Raw genomic sequence first — 22,830 nt, forward strand, 5'->3', positions numbered from 1 at the left:
TGGCTGCAGATGGGAGCTTGGACCAGTTTTATAAACGACCTAGGTCACACTTGGGCCACCGTACCTGTGACATAATCGCTTTTTGTCTGATCTTTTGACAGAAACGCGCTGTCACGTGCGTCAACTTTGTACTTTCTCATGACATGTACCAACACTACTTGTAAAGTTGCGCTGCGTATTTTCTTACTGGAAAGAACAAAGAAAGTTCTCATCCTGCTCGTCTGCTTTAGCGATGTTGGGAAGTGTATCATGATGGTTCTCTACGCTTCCAAAGTCTGTGGGCTGTACCTATTTGCCAACTGTTGTAGCGCCATTGTATGTACGTGGAAACCGCCAAGACACATTCAGCATGTTACGGCCTCGTTAAACGATTCGCATGGTCGTCGAGACGATGGTCACCGCTGTGGTAAAGCGTCATAACTTTGGTTTGCATACGAATTGTACAATGCTTCCCTAGCTCCCATAACAAAACCCCAAACACCAGAACATGATATGAACATCCGCCAAAATGTATTAAGAACCTGTTGCTTCTATCCGGTACCGGTAGATGTTTACTTGTACATGGGGTACTTGGAGCCCTCGGGAGGCTGCGGGAGCTTCTTGTGCTCTTCCATGTACCTGCAGTGTCGCATTGTTAGCGCCTTTCTGTTTTCCTCTGTGCGTATTGCTTTGTTCTCCGGTTAGACGTACTTTCTGATGGCGATAAGAGCAGCCTCGAGGCTCAAGGGATCCTCTTTCGGGCGGGGGTTTCTCGATAGCTCGGCGGAGATGCGAGTCCAGTCGCGCAGGATGCCGACGTAGTTGGGGTCGACGCGGCCGTCGGTTTGGCTGACACCGGGAAGGTTGATCTGGCTCACAAAGTGGATGACGGGAGGCTCTTTGGGGTAGTTGGCGCCGCACTCCATCTTGAGTTCGTAGATGCGGTTCTCGTGGTTGCCCTATTCAGACCAAGGTTAGCTGGGAGCGAGGGGCGATGACGGCGACTAAGACGAAGGGGGTAATCGTACGTGCGGGGGGCCCCAGATGGTACCAGTCCAGTGGGTCATGAGGATGTCCTCGGGGTCTTCGAGGCCGTAGGAGCAGGCACCTGTATATCGGACGAAGCAGATCATCAGTATCGTCTGTCCAGCATTCATAGCGCATCGCCAACATGGAAAAGAAGACGCACCTGCGCCCATTCCCTTCTCGCCCTTCTCGAGCTCGGCGAGAAGCTTGAAGTTGCGGGGCACCTGAGCAACCGCCATTGTTTCTTAGTACTTTTGTCTGGCGATGGTTGATTCGGAAAAGATGTGTGACAGAGAAAGAGAGTGGAAGTTCAAAGAAGAACCAGAGCAACACGGGCGATCCGTTTGCGCAGTGAAAGTGGAAGGTAGGCAGGCTGTGACGGGAGTGAGTGACCTAATGCAACTAAGGCGCGCACCGGAATGGATTCTAGGCTATTGGGCGCGGCCGTGGGGCCTGTCAGTGTGCTGCGCATGTCGCTGTCAGGCCCCAGCAGAACGGCACTGCGGGGACCATAACCTAACGGGCGATATGTACAGGGCAAGGTGGGGTGTATGGTAGTATATGGTAGTCAGGCGGTGAGCCATTCTGCCGGGCGTGTGTTACTGTGTAATTACAATTACCTAATGACAGGAGCTAGGTACTTACCTAGGTAGGTACCTCCCCCCCCCCCCCCCCCCCCGGAGCTCGCTCCCTGGTCCGTGCCTTCCGTCTTTCAGCGGGCCGTGGACAGTGAACACGGAGCTTCAGTGACGGCGACCACTGAAGCCGTCCCGTCCCGGCGTGTCAACGGCGCAATCCCGTCCTTGTTCTTTATTTCAACAACAACAACACTTTGTCGCCTAATAACCTAGTGTTTTAACATCCGGATGTCCAACATCCCCTGATTCGGGTGGAAAAGACGAGAACCGTTCCAGGACACGAAGGAGTCCCTATAACGAATTACCATACTTGGCCATTCCTGTTTGTTTCGAATTTAATTTCCCACCCAACTTCCCTTCTTCTTCCTGCTAAAAGCTTCACTGCTGCCCATCGACTTTACCTACATAAGGACCGCCCCGATTATCAAGGTCACAAGGCAAGGTCCAATATCTGGGGCGTTTGCTGGTCAACACCATCCTCACCATTCACCAATCGGAATCAGCATCATCGTATTACAGCTTCCATTCATCGATCCTCGAGCATCCTGCGACGACGCGCGTTCAAACCCGATATCAAGGACACTCAACGCCCCTGACCTTTTCCGTTCACTGTTCCTAATAACTCAGAACCCTGATGCTGGCAACCCGACTTTAGGTTTTGGGATGCGATCATGACCGCCCAATTGGTGGCATCCGAGCTTGCCAACCTCATCCAGGAAAGCAAGCGCAAAAACAATGACTTGCGCCAGGTCCGCATCTCACTCAGCTCTACTCCAACTACCAAGAAGAACCTTTTATTGACAGCTCCTGGTTTAGGCCGCTGAAAAGTCTCTGGAGGAGCTCAAGAGTCTAAAAGTGACATCTGAAGCCCAAATATCTGCTGGTGTGTCTTTGCTGTTCTTCACCTTCCTCACTGCCCAGGGGATAACTGCCGCCACGTGTGTTTGATAGAAGCTTACACTTAGTCGCCCAGAACTCTCTCAACGATCCAACTTTGTCAACCCATTTATCATCGCTTGCGGCACCAAAAATGTCAAGTTCACCGGAATTGCCATTGTTTGTCTTCAGCGGCTTATTGCATCACGCGCCCTGCCCAGGTTCAAGCTGAGCCAGGTTCTTGAAGCATTGCAACAGGCCACGTCAGCAGGACTAGATGTCCAACTAAAGATCCTCCAAGCTCTTCCGTCTTTACTCTCCAATTACGCCGCCGACGTGAAAGGCGAGCTTCTGGTTACTGCCCTCAACATATCCTTCATCTTGCAGTCTAGTAAAAATGCGATTGTCAACAATGCTTCGGCGGCAACCCTCCAGCAGCTTGTGGTCTCGGTCTTTGACAAAGTGGTAGCTGAAGACGGTGAGTGGCTCATCCTACGCAATAATACAAAAGGCCGAGTATCATGATTCTAACCACTATTCGCAGGCGCTGGGGGCCATGTCGAATATGTTGGGGAGGCTCCGTCCCAGCAAGGACCGGTACCAGTCCAGGCTGCGGCTATGGATGCATACAGGGTATTCACTCTCCCCCTTTCCCTGCACGGGCCATCACATACTGATTATATAGGTATTCAACGATATTTGCCTATTGACAGAGAACCAACGACCCGAGTATCTCCGCTTCTCTGGTATGCCCCAGACATTTGGTCTTGAACTCATAGAGTCGGTCTTGACCAACCATGCCGCCATCTTCACCACTCACCCAGAGCAGGCCGACATTTTGCGCACTCGGGTTATGCCCTTCATCATTAGTGCTCTTCGCGGTAAACCGAACTTTGCAACCAGCGTCCGTCTTGTCCGCATCTTGTTCACTTTACTCCGACGTCATCTTACTATTCTCCCCTCTGAGAGCGGAGATGCGCTCGACATCCTTACCCAACTGCTGGACCAGGACACTGCATTGTGGAAGAGGTCACTCTGCATGGAAGTTTTTAGAGGCATCTTCGCCGATCATGCCTTGCTCCGGCGCATTTTCATGCTTTACGATGCGAAAGAGGGCGAGAAGAACATTCTCAAGAATTTGACGGCTGCGTTTGTGCGCGTCAGTACAGAGAAGCCAACTGTGATTGGTCTCGGGCTCCAATCCACATTACCTGTCGCCAACCCATATGCAAACGCCGTTGCTTCTACGGACCAGGCCATGCTGGAGGCCAGTGGCGTTACAGGCATCATATCTGGTTCAGTCAGCTCAGATGGCCATAACACGGGCATCAGCACTCACTGGAGCACCATGCGCTCTCCTTGCATAGATCAGCTTGATAAGACGGATCCCCCAAGCATCCCAGAGTCATATGTGTATAGCCTAACCTTGGCCTGCATAACTTCCCTGTCAGAAGGTCTGGCAAAGTTCATACTCCCTCTTACCGTGCCTACCGAGGGACGAAGGAAAAAGAGTGCGAAGCCAGAGGGCGGCCGTGACTCGCCTGCTCTGACCGCCGATGAGAGACCCAGTACACCCAGTGAAGGGTTGAAGAATCGGGAGAGATCAGCGTCATCCAAGCGAAACCCACTTCCAGTCAATCCGCTAACGCTGGAGACTCACCCTTTATACCCAGAAATCAAAGTATGCGCCGCTTTCATCGATGAATGCTGGCCGGCGATTCTTGCCACATGTTCTACGTTCCTATATTCTGCGCTAGACTCGGAGTACTACCATGGCCTGGTTAGGGCGTTTCAGAAATTCGCCCATGTCGCCGGATTGCTCCAGCTCACTACTCCCCGTGATGCCTTTCTCACCACGCTTGGTAAAGCGGCAGTGCCGCCCAATGTCTTTACGGCTTGCCTCAATTCCAACTCATCCAGGAGGGATACTCCACTATCAGCAACTTCGGAGACAGGCAGCAGCTTGTTTAGCAACGCTCGCGGCTTGCTTACCACAGAAAGCGCCTCGGCCCAGGCCGCAGAAAAGCAAAGGCAGCAGTCGATGGATATAACTCCAGCTACACTCAACACCCGGAACTTGTTGTGTCTTCGCGCTCTTCTGAACCTTGGCATTGCTCTGGGTCCTACTTTGTCTTCAACTTGGAGAATTCTCCTGGAGACCTTGCAACAAGCTGACTTTGTCTTGTTTACCTCGGGCAAAGCTGCAGGAAGAACACCTCTGGCGACCAGGGGGCCAGATCAACAAGCCGAGCAGGAAGCCACCGTACTATTGTCGAATTTCAACAGCGAGATTCGCGCAGTAGAGACTGCTGCTTCCCGACTTTTCGAGAGCACGGCTGACTTTCCCAATTCCGCCTTTGTGGAAATTGTGGAGGCAGTGTGCGCTCTTCTCGTCAAGCATGTCGAGACTACTTCTGAGACCACGGGGCAAGCGCAACCATCACCTCCCCCGGGGCCCCTTCGCACCCCCACTTTTACACACAAAAGGGTTCTCAGTATCACAACCTCTCCGGGAGCAGGTGCCAACCAGGAAGATCAGTTTGCCCTTGCCAAGCTGGGAGATCTTGCTTCCATCAATATGGAGCGGTTGCTCTCCTATCCTCCGGAGGTATCGGGCTGGACGCCGTTGATTACCGAGCTTATCGACACACTTAGTTCCTCTACTAATACTCCTCCGGTCAGAGCGCGCGCTGCTGAAACGCTTGTGCGCATTCTTCTCGAGGCTGCTGGATCTATTGCAACTCAGCAGGAAGACGTTCGTGGCCCGATTCAGATCCGTATTCTCGAGGCTTTTCATAATTCGCTATCATCTCTTCGAGTCGAAGGTCGGGAGGTGTCCCTTAGCAATCACGCTACCGACATGGACATTCACCGAATTGTACTCGAAGGCCTCAAAGGCCTGCTCGAGAACTGCGGCGAGAGTCTTGTTCAAGGCTGGGATACCATCTTCGCCATTATCGATACAATCTTCGTCAAAGAAGATCTCCCAAACGACCCTTCATCCACCATGACACCCCGACTTATGACGCGCTCAGTCAAACTAATCCGACCTTCCTTTGCTTCTTTACAGCTAATATGCTCCGACTTCTTACCCTCGCTACCTAACCTTTGCTTTCTCAACCTTGTTGACACCCTATACAAGTTTTGTACTCAAGATGATGACCTCAATGTCGCATTGACTGTAAGTCACCTACGCCCATACGAGTTGTGACAACGCTAACACTAGACAGACTGTCACGTTCTTCTGGGCCATTTCGGACTTCCTTTCTAGCAATAGCAAGAGCATGTCTCTTACGCAGGCCATGGTTAATGATTCGGGTGATGAAGCGCTTCTCAAGCTGGCTGCTGATCCCTCCCATCAAGATTCTGGAGGGGCGCTGTGGATGCTCCTTCTCCTGAGACTCACTTCAGTCGCCACAGATCAGAGACTGGAGCTGAGAAATAGTGAGTTTTCTTGGAGGTCCGTGGTGTCATGAGACTCACTAACAGGTTCTGTAGGTGCCGTCCAAACTCTGCTTCGGATCATATCCGCTTACGGGGATAGCCTGAGTCCCGAGGCCTGGTTGATCTGCATCAGATCTGTGATTCTGAGGCTTCTCGCATCGATAGAGGACGAGCTACGGGCAGTTCACACGTCTCCAGCCAAGGCAAGAGACCAAGATGGCTGGACAGACACGGCCAATGTCATCATCCGGGGCGTTTCTGGACTATTTGCTTCTTACCTCCAGGTACTTCTGGGTCATGAGGACTTCGCCACCACCTGGCAGCAGCTTCTCGGACACTTTGCGAGAATGCTGGACGTCCAGATACTTGACATTAATGCATCCGTGTACAGCGCTGTTCGCGAAATTCTCAGGAGCTGTGCTGAGCATGTTCAGCCAAGACTTGGCAAGGGCAGCTTGGATTTAACGTGGGATCTCTGGTCCAGGGGAATTCCGGTTCCCGAGGACGGAAAGGACGATAAGTCAGCGGACAACCAAAAGTGCCTTTTGGTTTGGGTTGAAGCACTGCTAGAACTCTATGGCCTGATTAAAGATGATTTTGGCGTGGGGAGGATCCGACGGATGCTTACCCTGCTCAGAGACGCCATGCAACATGCCACTCCCGGAGCATACGCCAGCGACACTGAGTATGTCACGCCCTTGCAAGGTCGAATCCTCCAGGTATTCTGCACAGTCCAGACAGACGTACCAAGAGTTCCATCCGCCATGATCACCCAGATCGCTGAGTTCGTCTCCCTGGCATTTGCCCAGGAGAACCCTGACAAGGCGGCGTCAGAAAAGCGCACATTCGTTGCCATGTCAAAGGAGAGCATGTCTATTTTGCAGTCCCTCGTCATCAAGCACGCAGCCGAGACTGACATCTACGAAACCGGAGCGTTCGCCGCGGCGCTCGCAGCCCTGGCCAAGCCCATCATCCTCAAGTACAAGTTCAAGATCGTTACCAAGTCATCACAGCCGTGGAGAGAAGCGACAAAAACAGTCCTAGCTGTGCTCAAGGCAACGCTTCCCCACATCCGCGCGATAGATAAAGCTCGATCGACCGTCCAGGAGATATGGCAGATCATCGTATCTATCGCCAACGGGATCATCAGCGCTGACTGCTCCATCGCGCCCAGCGGCACGGACATCATGGACGACCAGAAGTTCGACATCTCCTCATTTCACAAGCTTAGGGAGCTCATCATCCCGGCTCTCGGCGCCGAGGTGATTCTTGATAAGACCAGGAAAGCCTACGCCGAAGGTCTCTTTCGGACATCCATCATCCACGCTCCCGCACCCGCCGAAGCTCTGATCATCTACGGCTCTGAGGACCATCACCATGACAACACTAACGGAAGTGACGCAGTCGTAGACCTCGACCTCCTCTACAAACAACGACGCGGCCGCACCATCGACCCCCCGCCAACCCACCGCAGCGCAATGGCAGAAGTCTGTCTCGACGAACTCTTTGCTCTGGTCGCCATCCACGAGGACGAGGAGGACGAGTCTCCTCCCTCCAAACCCACCTCTACCTCATCATCACCCCCCACTCAAGAACCCATCGGTACCACCTCTTCTTCTTCCCCTTCTTCTTCTTCTTCCCCTGACAAAACAAAAACAATCCACGAATCCACCCACCCTCTCCACGTCCACCTCGCCCTAACCGCCGCCCCCTACCTGATCCTGCGCTGCGCGCTCTCCATCCGTTCGTACGTCGCCGACCAGCCTTTGCGCGGCCGTATGCCGCAGCCTTTGTCCCAGCGGAAGGAACTCTATCGTATCTTACGGGGACTTGTGGACCTACGGTCGGAGCCGGACGCGATTCCGGATACGCCGAATGTGGATAGCGAGACCAAGAAGCATTTGTTGAGGTTGTATCCGTTGCTGGTGAGCATGGTGAAGGTGGCGGGGACGAGTGGGGATGATAGGGTTTTGGGTATGGTGGGGGAGGCGTTGGATGTGGTGGGTGGGGAGTTGGGGTGTAAGTGATTACAAGTAAGTGAGAAGGGGGGGGGAGGTCGGAAGGGGAGAAAGGGGTGAATGGGGAAGGCATGATACAAATGGAAAAGGGGGGAACTGTAAGTAAGTGGGAGGTGGGATAGAGGATGGCTAGACGCGGAAGACATGGATGGGGACAGTCAATGGGATGTGGAAGACGGAGTCCAGCCCATCAGAAAAGTTGGTCGGTAATGAGTAGGGATGTTGTATTTTAGATGGTTTACGAGCAAGTAGTAGTAGTAGAGCGAGATCATTCAATTAAGTCATGTGTAGTCCTTTCAGGCCCATTTCTTGCTTTACACAAATTTCAGTTTTACTTCAATATGAAAGTAGTGTGATTAACAAATTCGTCCATATTAAACGCCATGCATGCTACTAGAGTGTTTCGAGCCCAAACGAGTAAGTAGGGTCATATCGCCATACTCTTCTTCCAATACGTACAATGCTATGTTTGGCGTTCTTCTTCTTCCAACCTCTTTTTGTTAAAACCATCGCACAGGAAGGGGAGGAGGAAGGGTAAGTAATAATACAACCACAACCGGGCGTCAACAAAAATGGAAACTCTCTTCGCATCCATCTGTTTTTTTGTCTTGCCTCTCAATTTGACTCGACTCAAACATCAACCCAACCAGTAAATATTCGGCTCATGCCTAGGCCACTGGATTTCCTCTTCCCTCTTCTGGACCTTTGTTTTCTTCTCGTTCTCACAGCCCGACTAGCGCTGCTTAGTAGCCTGATCGAACCCCTTGACGATATCATCCACCGGCGACTCCTGCTTAGCGACACCACCACCGGGCAAAGCCTTTTGCGAATCCGCCTCTTGCTGCTCGCCCTGCTGCTTCTCTAGCAACTGCTTGGCCATCGCCTTCGCCTGCGCATCACCCACCTTGCCATAGACGCTCAGAGCAGTAGCGATCATTCCGCCAATATCGCCCACATTCCCTGGCACCACCACCGCGGTGCCCTCCTTGGCCAACTTGCCAAACGCATCGACGTACTTCTCCGCCACGCTCAGACTGACGGCATTCTGCGCCGCTCCCTGGCCCTCCGCAATCGCCCTCGCCACCGCCTCAATGCCCCCCGCCGTAGCCACCGCCTTCAGCCTGATGGCCTCCGCCTGACCGCTGGCGCGGTTAATCTGCTCGGCTTTCATCGCTTCAGAGGCCAGGATGACGCTCTGCTTCTTACCCTCGGCGATGTTGATAGCTGACTGGCGCTGACCTTCGGACTCGAGGATCTCGGCCCGCTTGGATCGCTCGGCGGTGACTTGGCGGTGCATGGCTTCCACGACGGGCTTGGGCGCGTGGATGTCCCGGATCTCGTAACGCAAGCAGGTCACGCCCCAGGCTTGGGCGGCTTCGTTGATGGCGGCTGTGATGTTGGTGTTGAGGGCGGCGCGCTCTTTCAGGACGTGGTCGAGGGTGAGTTGGCCAATCTCGGAGCGCATGGTTGTTTGGGCGAGTTGGGAGATGGCGTATTCGGCGTCTTCAACGCCGTAGCTGTTGAGAAGGAGAGGTGGGGGAGGTTAGTTATGAATAATTGTTACCGATGGGTGATTGGATGGATGGGGGGATAGACCCAGAGGGGAAAGGGAAAGAAAGATAAAAGACGTACCTCGCCTTGTAAGCATCAAACACCCTCGTGTACAAAACACCATCGAGCTCGAGCGTGACGTTGTCGGCCGTGATGGCGCTCTGGCTGGGGATCTCGTGAGCAACTTCCTTCAGCGACTTGACGTAGGCGATGCGGTCGATGAAGGGGATCAGGATCGCCAGACCGGGCTGCAGGATCCTGTTGAATTTGCCCATGCGTTCGACGATCCAGGCTGTCTGCTGGGGCACGAAGCGGATGATGGTGTTGGCCGGTAGCGAGGGCTTCTGGAAGTACGTGGGGATGCCGCCGCCGCCGCCGAAGCCGCCCGTGGGGATGGCATGGTTGGCGCTGGTGTGGAAGTTTGATACTGCTGTCGAGGAGGAAGTCGGAGCTGTTGTGGAAGCGGGGAGCAGAGCTCGACGACGGGTCGAGAGGGATCGCGCCGAGGTGGCCGTGGCCGATGTGAGGAGTCTTTGCTGATGTCGCGCGAGGGGCGCAAGGGCCCTTTGTGTTGTCGCTGCTGTCATGGTCATGGCTGTGTATATGTGTGTGTGTGTGTGTGTGGATGTCGACCACAAGCAATGGCCGGTTGCTGTCGTCGGTTTCGGTCAGTGGGTTTGTTGGTGTTTTGGAGTTGTTGAACTGAATGGCCGTTGGAGGCTCTGAAGCTCCCGTACAGTGTAGTGTACAGCTGCGGCGCGGGTAGGTAGGTAGGTAGGTACGGGGGTACCTACGTCAGAAAGCGGATTGCCTGAAGGAGCTTGGGGCATTGGACCCACTTAAGCTACCATAGCAATGTGAAAGATCCAATTGACCCGGACTGGGCCAATCATCAGAAGCCTCGCAGCCTTGTGCATGCTGACAGCCCCACTCGAGATGTGAACTTTGTCTTGTGCAAAGAAGAGACAAGGCAACAACTTAACTTGAACTTCAACACAGCATCATACAATGACCACCTTTGCCCTTCTGTTTGGGGCTGATTCCTTTTTTTTTTTCGAATAGTCGACTAATATAAACGGTCACGTACTAACAGGAGTATTGGATTTTTCTCGTCGGCACTCGAGGCAGCAATGGACACCAGCAGATCAGCCGTTGGCCCTCATTTAACGCGAAACGAATGGACCGATCCTCCAACCAGGCGAGCTGGGCCTGGACACGGCAGGCTACGCAGGGGCGCGGACGAGAAAAACAAGCATCAGACTGAACCCAGCGAGCCCATTCGTTCACACGCGATATGGTATTCTTAGGTTACAAGATAGTCGCCAGCTCTTTTCTGACACAAGTTAACGGTCGACAAGATCCTTCCAATTAGAGTCTTTGACGACGTCCCACAGGCGTCAGCTCCGGGGTATGATCCAGTTCACGGCACAGCTCCGGGGAGGCCCTTGTCATACCATGTATAGTAGCGATCCGCGACAGCATAATCGAATATGTAGTCTTCTTTTTACTCACGGTGTCCCTCTCTTGAAGACACAACTGGATCCTTACTTTCATCTTTCACGATAAGCATACATCACCATGGCCGACTACCATGAACTCAACCATCTACCCCAGGGCCAGGGCGAATATGACGAAAGGTTACATTTTGCTCCAGTCTCCGAAACAACAAGCTATAACGGAGCTTCGATAGAGGATGTGTCCCAGAAGGGACTGGACAAGTCCATGACAGCCGTGGCATATGAAGAGGTTGCGCCCGAATGGCCTCAGGGTCCTCAGAAAATCGCACCTAAAGGGTATATCTGGTGGATTGGGACGGTCGGCGATTTCATTTTGAGTGTCACGCCAGTGGCCTTCTTTGGTATGGTTTACATGCACTCGAGTCAAAAGGTGTCTTTGCTGACTCCAAGTCACACAGTTATTGCTGCCCTCGCTATTCAATTGGAAGGTCAACCGACATATTACAACAAACATGGTGAAAACCTCGTCGAAGCCACCAAACTCGCCCCCACCATCTATCCCATCGTTTTTGCGGCTGTAGCAAGCAGATTCTACAAAATACTTGGCCTGTGGAGTACCACCCGATCTCGAGGCATCTCCATTGGTGCCCTCGAGCAGATTCTTGGGAGCCAGAGCTTCGCGGGAAGTCTATTTCGCTTGTTCAGCGTACGATCCCACATCAGCCTGGGTATCATGATCCTCCTCACATGGGCTCTCTCACCCCTTGGCGGCCAGAGCTCGTCGCGTCTAATCTTCACAACGATCCAAGTGTCGGACTCCAAGGCACTCGTGTATTACTCTACAACAGACTCCGAGTCAGCTTTCTCCTCGGCGAGCGGCCTCCAGGTAGCATCCTCAGCTACCAATTCTCTCTTCACTTCCAGCCTTATGGCAGCTGAAGGGCAGAGGCGGTCCACGACTGACCTTTGGGCGCGGCCCAGAATTCCTCGCCTCATAGATCCATCGAATGACGATTGGCAAACAATCCATCAAGCCGCAATGCAGGAAGTGGACTATGCCTCCTTAATCGGTATCAAGATTCTAGGGCTTGCAAATTACAACGCAACCACCTCCTACAGCTTGACGGCTGAAGCAACATACAATGATCTCGACTGCAAACAGGTGCAAAGCGGCGCCTCAGTCAACGAAACACTCGCTTACATACCTGCGGACAGATGGACCACTCCAAAATATTATGTCGACAAGAAGAATGACACAACCGGCAAACGGCTCCCTGGTTACACCGAACCCATTGGATCACCGGACAACAAAAGAGCCAGCTTCTTTGTTACTTCGGACTATTCAACACCAGAGCGGACGTCAGGTGGACATCTTCACATCATGTTTGGTTCCCATGAGGGAGACCTCACCTACACCTTGTACAACTGCACTCTCCGAAACGTCCCAGTCGAGGTCGACATCCTCTGCTCATCGCCACCTGGCTGCGGTGCCCAACGAGTTCGGCGCTCCAAATCACCGCAGTGGGACCAAGGTGACGCCCATTCTCCCTTTACCCTAGAAAAGCCTGTCGTGCACAACATCCTCGTGAATTTCCCCTTTGCAGCGGGCTTTTTCGACAACGGAAGTCCCACATACCAATCCTCAATCGACAACTACCTCCGCGGCATCACCCAGTTCCCCTTCAAGCTGAACTATCTCAGCCCCTGGCCCACCAACATTACAGACGAAGCTTTTTCCAAGCGTCTCACCCTCCTGTTAAACACGTACTATTACGCCTCGCTTGATCCTTTCACCGCCACCGACTCCAACTACTCCAAGTTCCCCGTAGATACCGATCACATTATGTCTCAGCCCGTTTACCCCGGCCCCTATTTATACAGCGGATACCAAGGCGCATCCATGGTCATGGTCAACAACGCCACCGAGTCCACCCGTCGCGAGATCTACGGACTGAATCGGCAATGGGTCACCATCCTCATTCTGTGCACAAGCATCCTGCAGATCCTGTCGCTTGCCGGCCTGTTCCTGCGGTTGACCACGCCGGCGCCGGATATCCTTGACCATGCTTCGAGCTTGACGTGCGAGAATCCGTACATACCAGTGCCCAAGGGCGGGTCGGCCATTGGTGGACCGGAAAGAGCGCGGATACTGAGGAGGATGAGGGTCAAGATGGCGGATGTGAGGCCAGATGAGCAGATTGGGTATGTGGCACTTGTAGCGACGACGGGGGTGCTGGATCAGGGGGTTGATGCGCATGGGGAGGTCATTCCTACTAGGGCCTTGAGTCGGTGGAAGCTGTATTGGTAATGGTGGTAGATCGCCGAAATCTTCTTTCTTCACGTAACACTGCTGTTGTTAAGATGTTCAACCTTCAAAAACCAATCTTTTTCATGCCTTCCATGCTATCTAACTCTTGCATTTACGTGTCAAAGCAAGTCGTGTCGAACTTTACCTTACCATGACGCCAAGGACTAGAATTTTCGATACCACTTCGTCCAGCTCACCTCTACTCCTCTTTCTTTCTTTCTTTCTTCCTTCCTTCATCTCACTCTTGATCTTGGCTTACTCGTCCTCACCATCCCCATCCGCCCCCCCGCCCCAAAATTCAACCACAAAGACATCCTATCCCCGACCCTTCACGACCCGTAATACCCTAACCAGTTCCATCATCTTAGTTATTACAAATTCCTAGCAGCAGGGTACCTCACACAAACCGGACACATGCCCGACATGTCCAGTATCTGATCTAGCTCTCTGCATTGCCCCTCCGGACACATTGCTCTTCTTCTTCTTAGGCTTAAGCTTACTGTTCCTGCTCCCCTCATCATTCTTCTTCGTCTTGCGCGACGGCAGGGCCAGTATCGCACCGTGATGTAGTGCCAGCAGTCGTATTGGCCTTTTTGGATTATGCACATTTTTGTTTCTTTCCGTGGTTTGATGAGGATGAGGTGATGTCGGTGTAGAGATGATACCTTACCTTACCTAGTCTAGTCTAGTCAGTGGTTAGGCTTCTTCTGTTTTTAGAGTTTTCTTGGTGGCTAGGTTGACTGCATGTTGGCGAAGTCATTCCACAAAGGTATTTATATCTTGAGGTCATCCATTGTTCACATCTGTCGTTATCCATCCACATCCTTGGTAGTGTCTCTTGATGCCTGGAGGAGATGGGATCAATGACAAATGTTCTGTTCACCTGGCTTGCGTGTATGATAACCGAATCGTGTTCGATTACCACGTGCCTTGAATGGGTCATAGTTGTCGTAGACGAATGTGTGTGAAGTTGGAGTTTCCAGTATCGAAGATGACGGGGTAAGTGATATCTTTAGGCAATGAGTCCCGAGGGATATTTGTGTCATAACTTGGGGAGGGTATAATGATTTCCCTAATCATGAAGCGAACATCGAGGGTGCGATGGACTTTGTTCCTGGACGTGTGTTGTTCAATCATCATGAGCAGCTGTTGTACACATAAGTCTGCATCAACGTCCGTGGTCCACTAACAAAAGTCCCATGCTCCTACTTTAGGAGGCAGATACTCTCGTACACTCAAAAGTTTTTCTAGTCAAAGCCGTTGTATTCGGCATACAAAATCTGTTAGAGAGAGCTTCTTTGTCGAGCTGTATTCGTCAACCTATCTTTGTCTACAATAATTAAGCCCCAGACGAACAGACCATCTAAACCAGTACAAAGCAAATGCCCAAAGTAGATGTTAACAAAGCTTTATGATCATGGCTGCGGCGTAACAAGAAATCAAGTCGAAGTGTCCTCGTCAAGTGGCTGTCCGGATGGTACTCAGCGATTTAAATGTGATGAGATTGTAACTGAAGTAGACCATACTTTGCAGCAGTAAAGATATCGCACTAACTGAACCTGGACTTGGCCACCCAGTGCGCCTTGTACGAGGGCTACCATAGAAAATCAGGCAAATTGGGATTCGGGGAGGCCAGGACACCGATCTATAAGTTTCACTGCTTTTTATGCCTGCTAATTTTGAGTTGGGATGACACTCCTTCCTCTCACGGGTGTCTGTAAACTTGCAGAAGCGGTTTGTTTCACTACCACTACAGAGGCATCTCAGAGGAGGGAAACACAGAAACCAAGCACACTTTACGAGTATGTACTTTTTATGCCCGGGAGAAAAAGTGGGAGAGATGTATTACCACCCCAGGGCACTGTTGTGATTCCAAGTCTCTTTTGGCCCTGTCTTTTCTACCTGTTTTCCTGTGGGAATTAGAGGGTGGCCGGAGGACTTTCAAAATCACCGTCTTGCATAGGATTTCCCGTAGATATGAATGTTGCAGTACAATCCAGCCCTGGTACCTATGTTTGTTAGTTTGTTGCGAAAAAGCCAGAGCTTAGTAGAACTACATAAACTTGGGAAAGCTGCCGAGATTCTCGCGGATAGATGCTGTAAACTACGTAGCTTTTGAGGGCGGAAAGATATTTTTGTGGCGTTGAAAACCCTAGTCATGGTCGGAACTCTACAAACGGAAACGAGTCGTTCTCTTCCTGAGGTCAACGAGGTCTCTAGATTGGCCTTGTTTTACTCTTGTTCTGCCCCGTTAGAAGAACCAAAATAACAACAAAACGGTCCTATATGTGTTCGTTGTATGCTTACAGATTCTGTCTCGCTTCTAGGGAAGCTCAAGATGAATCCCACGATTCTTTGTGGTGGAGGACGGCGATGGAAGGTACAGCTTTCCAGTGTGTTCTCAGCTGCATAATCTGCGCGGGAGAGCACACCTACCCATCTCGACACCAGAATCTCCAATTTAGTATTCATCGAGTCTAAATCAACTCTCCTGTCTCTCTGGACGTCATTTGTTCTCACCACATCTCCTCTTCATTGTTAGATGCTTGCCATCGTGGGCCTCCCCCTCACCTCCATCACCCGGCCCGGCAACGCACACCTGCATTTGGGCCTCCGACATCCATTCGCCGGGCAAACAGACCGCACACTCAACTCACCAAACCCCTGTTTCTTGTCATTCTGATATCAACCGTTCGAGTCTGTGCAGATTGTTCAAGCCATTTAAGTCGTTCCTCTAGCCTTTGTCTTCTTCCCCTCACGCCATTTACCAACCACTGCGTCTTTTCAATCAACCACGTTCACCACAAAAGAGATCGCGATCATGGCTTCCACGCCGCGACATTCCTATTTCGACGACGGAAAGGATCCTGGTCCTGATGACAGTGTCTCAATGGTCTCGACCTCCACAGCCGGCGACAGCGAGTCACACGCTCTCCAAACGCCGACGTCTTCGTCCGCACCCACATCCACGCTGAATCGCAGCAGTAACATCCCTTATATCACCCGTGATTCTGCACCCGGCCCCGGCTCGACTTACATCATAGTCACCAAGTGTGGGGAAGGGAATCAGGCACTCACTGTCGTCGAGGGACATCTACGCCTGGCGACTCCTCTTGAACTACTTCCCAACCCGCCCGTTCTTGACGCGGCCCAGGCAAAGACCTTGGCGGGTATTTGCAACTGGCATTGGCAGTGCGAGGAGTCAGACGGATGGCTTTGTTTTCGGAACGCAGCGACGGGGTTGTGGCTTGAGTCTTTTTGTACGTGCGTCAATGAAGTCAAGACGCCCGCGACGGTTCTTTCAAGAGCGACCAGCTTCAAGCGTGCCGATCTAGGGGAAAGTGAGCAGTTTTGTGTGAGGAAATCCGTGGATGACAAAGGATATCTGCTTCTGAAGAGGGTTGATCTCAAAAAAACTGTGTGTCTTTTACCGGTCAAGGCGGTGTCTGTTCGGCCGATCATGAGTCTCGCAGCAATGAACCTAAAGACTGCGGATGTGGATAAGCAGCGAATGACTTGGGAGTTTGTCAAGGTGGACCATGATTATGCCCCTGAAACGAGGATATTTGGGCAACCCCTGTGATCAGCTACTAGAACGTATCGTGGTATGGCATGAAGAGGAAGGGCTGACAGCTGATTTGGGGGAATCGCAGCGGAGCTGCTCGGGGCGGGAAGAACTTGTCAAATATCGACGGACACACTATCCAATGTCATGGTTCCCTTGGGCGTATCCCCCTCAAACTACCCGATTATCTGGGCGCAACAGATTGCCCATGATTCAGGGCGATGAATATAGGAACTTCCTTTCTTGGCCTCTCTCCTGGTTCATGAGTTCCGCTCTCTTTATCAGGAACGGGCAAGGACCTGGCAAAGTGCACTCCCTGCTGCTGACAAGCCCATTCAAGTTGCCCAAGAGTCTTCAGAACCTCGGTACCTTTTGTCGCAAAGGTACCCCAGTGTATGGCGATTGCTACCGGCGGGTGTAGATTCGTGAATTTCCCTGGATCTGAGCTTCCACTTGCACCCTCATTGGTCGTGTCCTTGCCCAGGAGCTCTGTCATGAGCTTAAATACGCGGACCGCATCCCATGGCGGCATGTGTATACCTGCAGTAATACCGACGCTGTGCCGTGGAAAAGGATTGATCCAGTCTGGTAAGGGAACGAAGCTGCGAAAGTAGAAGTATGTTGACCCGACTGCTACTGGGAGCAGTAGCAGGTTTGGGGGGCCCAGCCTGTCTCTAATTTCGGCAAAAGCAGGGCATGGAGGATATTCGGTATCGTCACTCACCTGAGTGTGCGGCTTTTGTGTGTTCTTTCCCGACGGCGGACTGGGAGGCCAATCCGGGGAACCGTGAAACTGATAGCCCGTGTCGCCAGCAAAAAAGATGCGATATATACCTTCAGGGCTTTGGCGACAAAGATACCAGCTGGACCAGAGGGTAGAATTGGCATCGAGACCTACCCTTCCACTGCTGTGTTGAGCCGGTGTGCACCATATTTGGAGACTTGGTGTAGTGGGGCTCTCCTTTCCCGGACATGAGCAAAGGGTGGCTGAATCCCACCAGTCCATCTCCGTCACTCGCTCCTCGGATATACCACAGTCGACGAACCACGTACGGTTTCCCAAAGGTACGAAGAAGCGAACAGTTTCCTTGCTGCTCTTCCAGATGGCCATGATGGTATCATGATCCAGATGGTCAAAGTGATTGTGACTGATGAAGACGGCGTCGATCGGGGGTAGGTCTTGGACGCAGCATGGTGGTGGATAGGCACGCATGGGTCCTGCTCGCTGACTGGGTGAGCACCGCATCGAGAATATGGGATCAAAGAGACAGCGAATAGGTCGAGACCCTTTGGCAGCATCAAGGGCTGGTAATTGAACCAAGACGCCGGCGTGGCCCAGCCATGTTACTTTGGCATGTGGTGATGTCGAAGAATCGAAAGAGAAATCGGGGGTCTCGATACGCAATAGTCGTGCAGCCTTCGCGCCAGCAGAACCAGGCCAGTCCTTAACATCGTTGAAGCGTGGTCGTTTTCTCTTCTCTGGCAGCTTGTCTGTGACAGGAGAGTGGCGTAGGTGTGAAGCGGCTAGGTCGATGCATGGATCGTGATCTTCTCCCCAGCTGAGATGATGCCAGACTTGGAAGCACGTCGGTGTATACCAGCTCGGCCAAGGGTTCCGAAAGCCGGCTACGGTCTTGGTTCCGGCATTGCTCGTAGGACATGACCTACCACCAGGGAATGGGTCCCACGATGGCAGATAGCTCAAGTAAGAGGACCACCCCGAGCTTGGCTTCAGGCGTAATGGAAAGGCTCTCGTGGGGAGGACATGGTGGGGTGGTGCCGTCGATTCTCGCTGTGGTTTGCGGTTGACGTGCAGGTGCAGAGGATCCGATGGCGTTAAGTTATCCATTCTGTCCGCACGTCCAATCGGACGGGGCGAGTGATTTGGTTCACAGGAAGTAGGTATTGGAATTAGAAAATATTCAGGCACGAGAGACCGGAATGGAATTAGGCGCCCCCGAGCCTGGCAGTAGAGGTACAAGTAAGCTGTGGTGTGGTGTGGTACAGGGGTGGGTGACGTCACTCGGAGGTTCAGGACGTACTTGCCCGTCTCGTTTCAAACATTTGTCCGAAATGCCAGCTGGCAAATACCCGAGCGTTGGACTTTCCATTTGCAAACTACAGCACCCGATAACAGCTTATCAGCGAGTAAACAAATACGAATTCGGGTCCCCGTTCGCGACATTTTATTTTCTCCTCGATACAAACTGGAACCTCATCTTATAACCAGTGTCCCAACTAGACTACTGCTTTGAACAACATGGTACTCTCCCCCTCGTCGGTCACCCTTCACAACCAGAATCAGTTTCCACTGGCCGGCAAGCCCGAGTTGGTGCCCAAGTCCTCCTTGTACTCCTGACCACCGACAACCAGTGGCTGACAATCCTGCAAGACAAACATCATGCGCGCCCACTCAGTCTTGCTCTTGTTGACCCACTGATGTTGAGTCGCCCGCTGAATCGCAACGTCGCCCCGCTTCATCGGGTGCACCTCCCCGCTGTCGAGCACCATGTCTACCTCGCCCTCCAGCACGATGCCGTAGTCGAGGCTTTGCGTTCGGTGCATTCCGCATGCGTAGCCAGGCGCAAAGTCCACGCAGCGAAAAACCGTCCCGCGTGGGTTGACCAGCCCGAGGTTTCCCGACTCCAGCACTCGCGTGTGCTCCGCCACGTCGGCGTCTTTGTTGAGGTTGACTGGAAATTCCGATGTCGTGTAGGCAACGCTGAAGGCGAGTTCACCTTCAGCGTAGGACTTCCACTCGAAATCGTTCTGGCTGTGGACAACCGCCTTTCCATCGGCGTTGTGGCCGGTAATGTAGCGGTGCAACTGAGGAAGGTCAGAGATCTTGCCGTTGTCTTCGGTGCGGTATGAGGACCCCATTTTGCCGATGGAACAAGAAGAGGCTCAAGTGGGGAGAAGCCAGGCAGTGGTGTTGCTGTTTCGACTGGAGAATATGGCGGCTTGTCAAATTCAGGCCACGAACAACAACTTGGAGAATAATGAGGAGGAAGTTTGGAGAAGAGGGAGAGATGGTCAGTTGAAATCCACCATCTCAGTCCGCGGAACAAGTCTGGATCCCTTTTGTCTTTTTCTCTTCCCTTCTTCTTACCGGTTCTTAACTTCCCTTGCAGGATACCTGAGTAAGGCGCGACTGCAGGATGCCTTCTGTACACTGCATTGGACAAACCGAGGAACCATGACCATCAATCGCAACCAAAGAATCGTTTTCCTGAGAAGGCAAGCAGGTTACGTGCGCACCGTTCACGCCCTCCACGTAAAACTGGGCTTCGCGGCCAACCCATGTCAAGCACGTTCCGGTTGAATGCACCGCCCACGTCGCACAACCGACCCGCGTGGACCGCATCCCAAGGGACGGGATGCGACAAGTCGTACATTCCAGACACACCGCTCAAATCTCACGTGTGGCGGTCCTTGACGGCGCCGCCGCCGTTGCTGTGGACAGTGACACGACGACAATCAACTTAATATCACCATACGGCCGCGTCCGAGAGATACCAATCAGTATAGATCTCTTACACCCGACAAAGGGGTTAAGCATGAAGAATCGTGCCAGCTCCCGTGCTTGTATTCCGTTCCTTTGCAGCGATGTGTGTTCACTGACGTGGCAGAATGACCAGATCCGGTCGGCGACAAGGTCCACCGCATCGGCGACCCACCTATCTAGTGTACGGCCTGCGCGGTCTTGGCGATCCGGATCCGGATCCGCAGTTGACGACTTCCGGACGGAATCCGGCCCCACATGGAACCTTTGTCATCCCCGAATCATCGATAGCCAGGTGTCCCAAGTAGCACGCACCTAGGACTTTAACATCATTTGATCTATATAAGGATTTTTAAATGAAAATGGTAGACTATTTTCTGGGACACGCGGTGTCCACTTATGCCTGTCATGCTCTGCAACCCAGGTCCCAAATGAGTCTCCTTCCCTAGGACTAGGTCGCTCCACGGTCACGCTTACCATGTACTGCGAGGAACATGTCGACAAACTCTGCAGTTTTGATGAAAGTTTTGTGCGACCAAATGCGATCTACTGCCAGGAGACCACAGGCGCACGAGACCACAAATGGAGGCCCCGGTAGTACAAAGAAAGCCGCTTGGAAGGACGAGGAAATGGCACGATCTGGAACCCCTTGGGAATTATTTGGAGCTGTCATAATATCCATGAAATAGAAACCTTAATCAACTCATTTTGTAACAATGTGCAAGAAAGAGAGTGTCTGGTTGGTCGTGTCACATTTCCGTCCATTGCAGAGATACTACGGTCAAATATCAGTACAGTCAGTCTTCAACTCTACCATTCTTTAGTAGACAAATGGATTTCTCTTCGCTTCTTTCTGCTAAATCAACACTTTTCTTACTCTCTTATACACGTAAGTAGCCCATTCAGGTACTTTGCCAGCACTCAGCGCCTGAAATACGATCATTCTGAATCTGGTTTGGCTGTCTTCTTCCCAGGCGGAGCAGTAAGCTGGGTGATAAGCCTGACAATCTGAACACCAAAAATGTTAGCGCCGTGCATACCCCTAATAGTGAATCAAAATAAAGCGGAAATAGTGCAGGATGATAGACAGATAAATAGCTTACAAGTTCGCAATCAGCCTTAAGGGACGCCAGCCCTTCCTCATTGACAAGCCTCGCGCTGCCCAACTGCATTTTACTTATAGCCCCATTCACCCGCGGACCTGGACCGACCAAATGCGGGCCATGCGTGGCCATGGTGATGGTCGTACTCAGTCGAAGAAACGTGAGACTGGCGAGCGAAAGAAGGATAGACCTCAAAATGTCGGATCGCACCACAGCCGCCGATCTATATCCTGATCCCGCCGGTCCACCTGCTCCTGGTGCTCCCTTCAATCCGGTGCAAGCGGCCCCACTGAAACCGAGCACGCAATCAAACAGGGATTCCAGCTGGAGTCGTTGGACGTTGACTAGTTGGTGATAGGCGCTCCACTGTGCTGGACCGGAGGAAATGGAGAGTGTTTCGTTCATGACTTCGTCTATTAGTTTGGTGGAACAGACGGGCAGGCTGAATTGGCATAGCACGCTTTCGGCATCGTTGACGAGCTTGGCGTGGAGATGGCCGGATCCATGTCCGTTAGGGTCTGTGGAGGATTCTTTGGGTTTCATGGACGTCATCTTGAATTAGAGCGGCAGGAAGGAGGTAAGTAGTACTGGTTGAGGCAGTGGAAGATTTTTCTTCTGAGAGAAGATCGCGATGGGGTCGAAAGAGAACTGGTAGGTAGAGGTAGTGCTGATTTTTTTCTCTCTCGCCTCGGACATTGAAATGCAGTAGAGGTGGATCTATACCTAAGGTGGAAAGGTAAAGAGAAGTCGTAGCTTGTACTTAGTGTAGGAGACTCAACAGGCTTGGTGGTGTAGGCACGGTATGTGCTTTATACGTCGAGGGTAGCTCGGTGAGGATAGCGGGCGAAGCATAGGTATGTGTTGTGAACCCTAAAATGGCCGTGGTATTCTTCTGCTGGCGACCTCCTGAGTTCTGGACGAGACCTCTGCTTCGTCCTCGTAGGCCTTCTCACAAGCCTAGGGAACATGGCAGTCGATCGACGATGGGGGCTTTGCAAGCCTTCGCTTCTGAGTTCTATTTTGATACATGGCCATCTTTTGAACGGCCTGCATCGGCGGCACTGCCCATCAAAGGTAGTAGGCGTCAAAGAAGACTCAGTGTCGCCAATGTCTGCCAAGCCAGGGGGTATGGTTTTGGATGTTGGTATTCGAAGAGATAAGGCAACTTGAAGGCATTGGGAGGATCGTCTCGATTGGATCGATGCCTGTGGAAAGAAGAATCCAGGGGAGAGTTTCAGCCTTTTATTGTAGCACGGAATTAAAGTACAGCAACGGGTTGTAGATGATCATTGTCTGCTTCCAATTCTGGCTAGCGAGGGCTTTATTATTGGTCAGCTGCGCTGGTGCGACACTTTCCGCGCTT

General features: G+C 52.2%; 8 protein-coding genes across 8 annotated transcripts; 3 read left to right on the plus strand and 5 right to left on the minus strand.

Moving 5' to 3' along the window:
- Nucleotides 1–135: 135 nt before the first annotated feature.
- NCU10477 (ubiquitin-conjugating enzyme E2) lies at nt 136–1,506 on the minus strand. Its single transcript, XM_001728189.2, has 4 exons — nt 1,169–1,506; nt 1,008–1,087; nt 691–938; nt 136–618 (listed from the first exon to the last, which is right to left on the minus strand). Exons 1-4 carry the CDS (start codon nt 1,242–1,244, stop codon nt 552–554), a joined length of 471 nt encoding a protein of 156 aa, XP_001728241.1. The 5' UTR covers nt 1,245–1,506; the 3' UTR covers nt 136–551.
- Nucleotides 1,507–1,777: 271 nt separating this feature from the next.
- NCU05634 (hypothetical protein) lies at nt 1,778–8,272 on the plus strand. The gene is made up of 7 exons (XM_955020.3): nt 1,778–2,392; nt 2,460–2,526; nt 2,617–2,997; nt 3,064–3,152; nt 3,205–5,700; nt 5,750–5,963; nt 6,018–8,272. Exons 1-7 carry the CDS (start codon nt 2,315–2,317, stop codon nt 7,988–7,990), a joined length of 5,298 nt encoding a protein of 1,765 aa, XP_960113.3. The 5' UTR covers nt 1,778–2,314; the 3' UTR covers nt 7,991–8,272.
- A 60-nt stretch (nt 8,273–8,332) lies between these two features.
- On the minus strand, nt 8,333–10,276 carry NCU05633 (stomatin family protein). Its single transcript, XM_955019.3, has 2 exons — nt 9,614–10,276; nt 8,333–9,498 (listed from the first exon to the last, which is right to left on the minus strand). Exons 1-2 carry the CDS (start codon nt 10,123–10,125, stop codon nt 8,715–8,717), a joined length of 1,296 nt encoding a protein of 431 aa, XP_960112.3. The 5' UTR covers nt 10,126–10,276; the 3' UTR covers nt 8,333–8,714.
- Nucleotides 10,277–10,540: 264 nt separating this feature from the next.
- NCU05632 (hypothetical protein) lies at nt 10,541–13,357 on the plus strand. The gene is made up of 2 exons (XM_955018.2): nt 10,541–11,390; nt 11,448–13,357. Exons 1-2 carry the CDS (start codon nt 11,111–11,113, stop codon nt 13,295–13,297), a joined length of 2,130 nt encoding a protein of 709 aa, XP_960111.2. The 5' UTR covers nt 10,541–11,110; the 3' UTR covers nt 13,298–13,357.
- Nucleotides 13,358–16,118: 2,761 nt separating this feature from the next.
- On the plus strand, nt 16,119–16,880 carry NCU05631 (hypothetical protein; the record flags this gene model as incomplete). Its single annotated transcript, XM_955082.3, has 1 exon — nt 16,119–16,880. One exon carries the CDS (start codon nt 16,119–16,121, stop codon nt 16,878–16,880), a length of 762 nt encoding a protein of 253 aa, XP_960175.3.
- NCU17083 (N-acyl-phosphatidylethanolamine-hydrolyzing phospholipase D) lies at nt 16,493–18,779 on the minus strand. The gene has a single exon (XM_011396782.1). The coding sequence runs from the start codon at nt 18,709–18,711 to the stop codon at nt 17,047–17,049; it is 1,665 nt and encodes a 554-aa protein (XP_011395084.1). The 5' UTR covers nt 18,712–18,779; the 3' UTR covers nt 16,493–17,046.
- Nucleotides 18,780–19,020: 241 nt separating this feature from the next.
- On the minus strand, nt 19,021–20,363 carry NCU05630 (cupin domain-containing protein). Its single transcript, XM_955081.2, has one exon. It carries the CDS (start codon nt 19,740–19,742, stop codon nt 19,164–19,166), a length of 579 nt encoding a protein of 192 aa, XP_960174.1. The 5' UTR covers nt 19,743–20,363; the 3' UTR covers nt 19,021–19,163.
- Nucleotides 20,364–21,116: 753 nt separating this feature from the next.
- Nucleotides 21,117–22,645, minus strand: NCU05629 (hypothetical protein). The gene is made up of 2 exons (XM_955080.2): nt 21,468–22,645; nt 21,117–21,372 (listed from the first exon to the last, which is right to left on the minus strand). The coding sequence occupies exons 1-2, from the start codon at nt 22,017–22,019 to the stop codon at nt 21,304–21,306; spliced, it is 621 nt and encodes a 206-aa protein (XP_960173.2). The 5' UTR covers nt 22,020–22,645; the 3' UTR covers nt 21,117–21,303.
- Between the last annotated feature and the right edge of the window lie 185 nt (nt 22,646–22,830).

This window comes from Neurospora crassa, linkage group VI (assembly GCF_000182925.2).
Source record: "Neurospora crassa OR74A linkage group VI, whole genome shotgun sequence".
Lineage (NCBI taxonomy): Eukaryota > Fungi > Ascomycota > Sordariomycetes > Sordariales > Sordariaceae > Neurospora > Neurospora crassa.

Coding starts and splice junctions, on each gene's coding strand:
- NCU10477 (XM_001728189.2), bottom strand. CDS start 1,244: ATGGCGGTTGCTCAGGTGCCCCGCAACTTCAAGCTTCTCGCCGAGCTC. Junction 939..1,007: donor CCATCTGGGGCCCCCCGCAC/GTACGATTACCC, acceptor TGGTCTGAATAG/GGCAACCACGAGAACCGCAT. Junction 619..690: donor GCTCTTATCGCCATCAGAAA/GTACGTCTAACC, acceptor GCGACACTGCAG/GTACATGGAAGAGCACAAGA.
- NCU05634 (XM_955020.3), top strand. CDS start 2,315: ATGACCGCCCAATTGGTGGCATCCGAGCTTGCCAACCTCATCCAGGAA. Junction 2,393..2,459: donor AAAACAATGACTTGCGCCAG/GTCCGCATCTCA, acceptor CTCCTGGTTTAG/GCCGCTGAAAAGTCTCTGGA. Junction 2,998..3,063: donor CAAAGTGGTAGCTGAAGACG/GTGAGTGGCTCA, acceptor CACTATTCGCAG/GCGCTGGGGGCCATGTCGAA.
- NCU05633 (XM_955019.3), bottom strand. CDS start 10,125: ATGACCATGACAGCAGCGACAACACAAAGGGCCCTTGCGCCCCTCGCG. Junction 9,499..9,613: donor TTTGATGCTTACAAGGCGAG/GTACGTCTTTTA, acceptor CCTTCTCAACAG/CTACGGCGTTGAAGACGCCG.
- NCU05632 (XM_955018.2), top strand. CDS start 11,111: ATGGCCGACTACCATGAACTCAACCATCTACCCCAGGGCCAGGGCGAA. Junction 11,391..11,447: donor CACGCCAGTGGCCTTCTTTG/GTATGGTTTACA, acceptor CAAGTCACACAG/TTATTGCTGCCCTCGCTATT.
- NCU17083 (XM_011396782.1), bottom strand. CDS start 18,711: ATGGATAACTTAACGCCATCGGATCCTCTGCACCTGCACGTCAACCGC.
- NCU05630 (XM_955081.2), bottom strand. CDS start 19,742: ATGGGGTCCTCATACCGCACCGAAGACAACGGCAAGATCTCTGACCTT.
- NCU05629 (XM_955080.2), bottom strand. CDS start 22,019: ATGACGTCCATGAAACCCAAAGAATCCTCCACAGACCCTAACGGACAT. Junction 21,373..21,467: donor TTAAGGCTGATTGCGAACTT/GTAAGCTATTTA, acceptor TTTGGTGTTCAG/ATTGTCAGGCTTATCACCCA.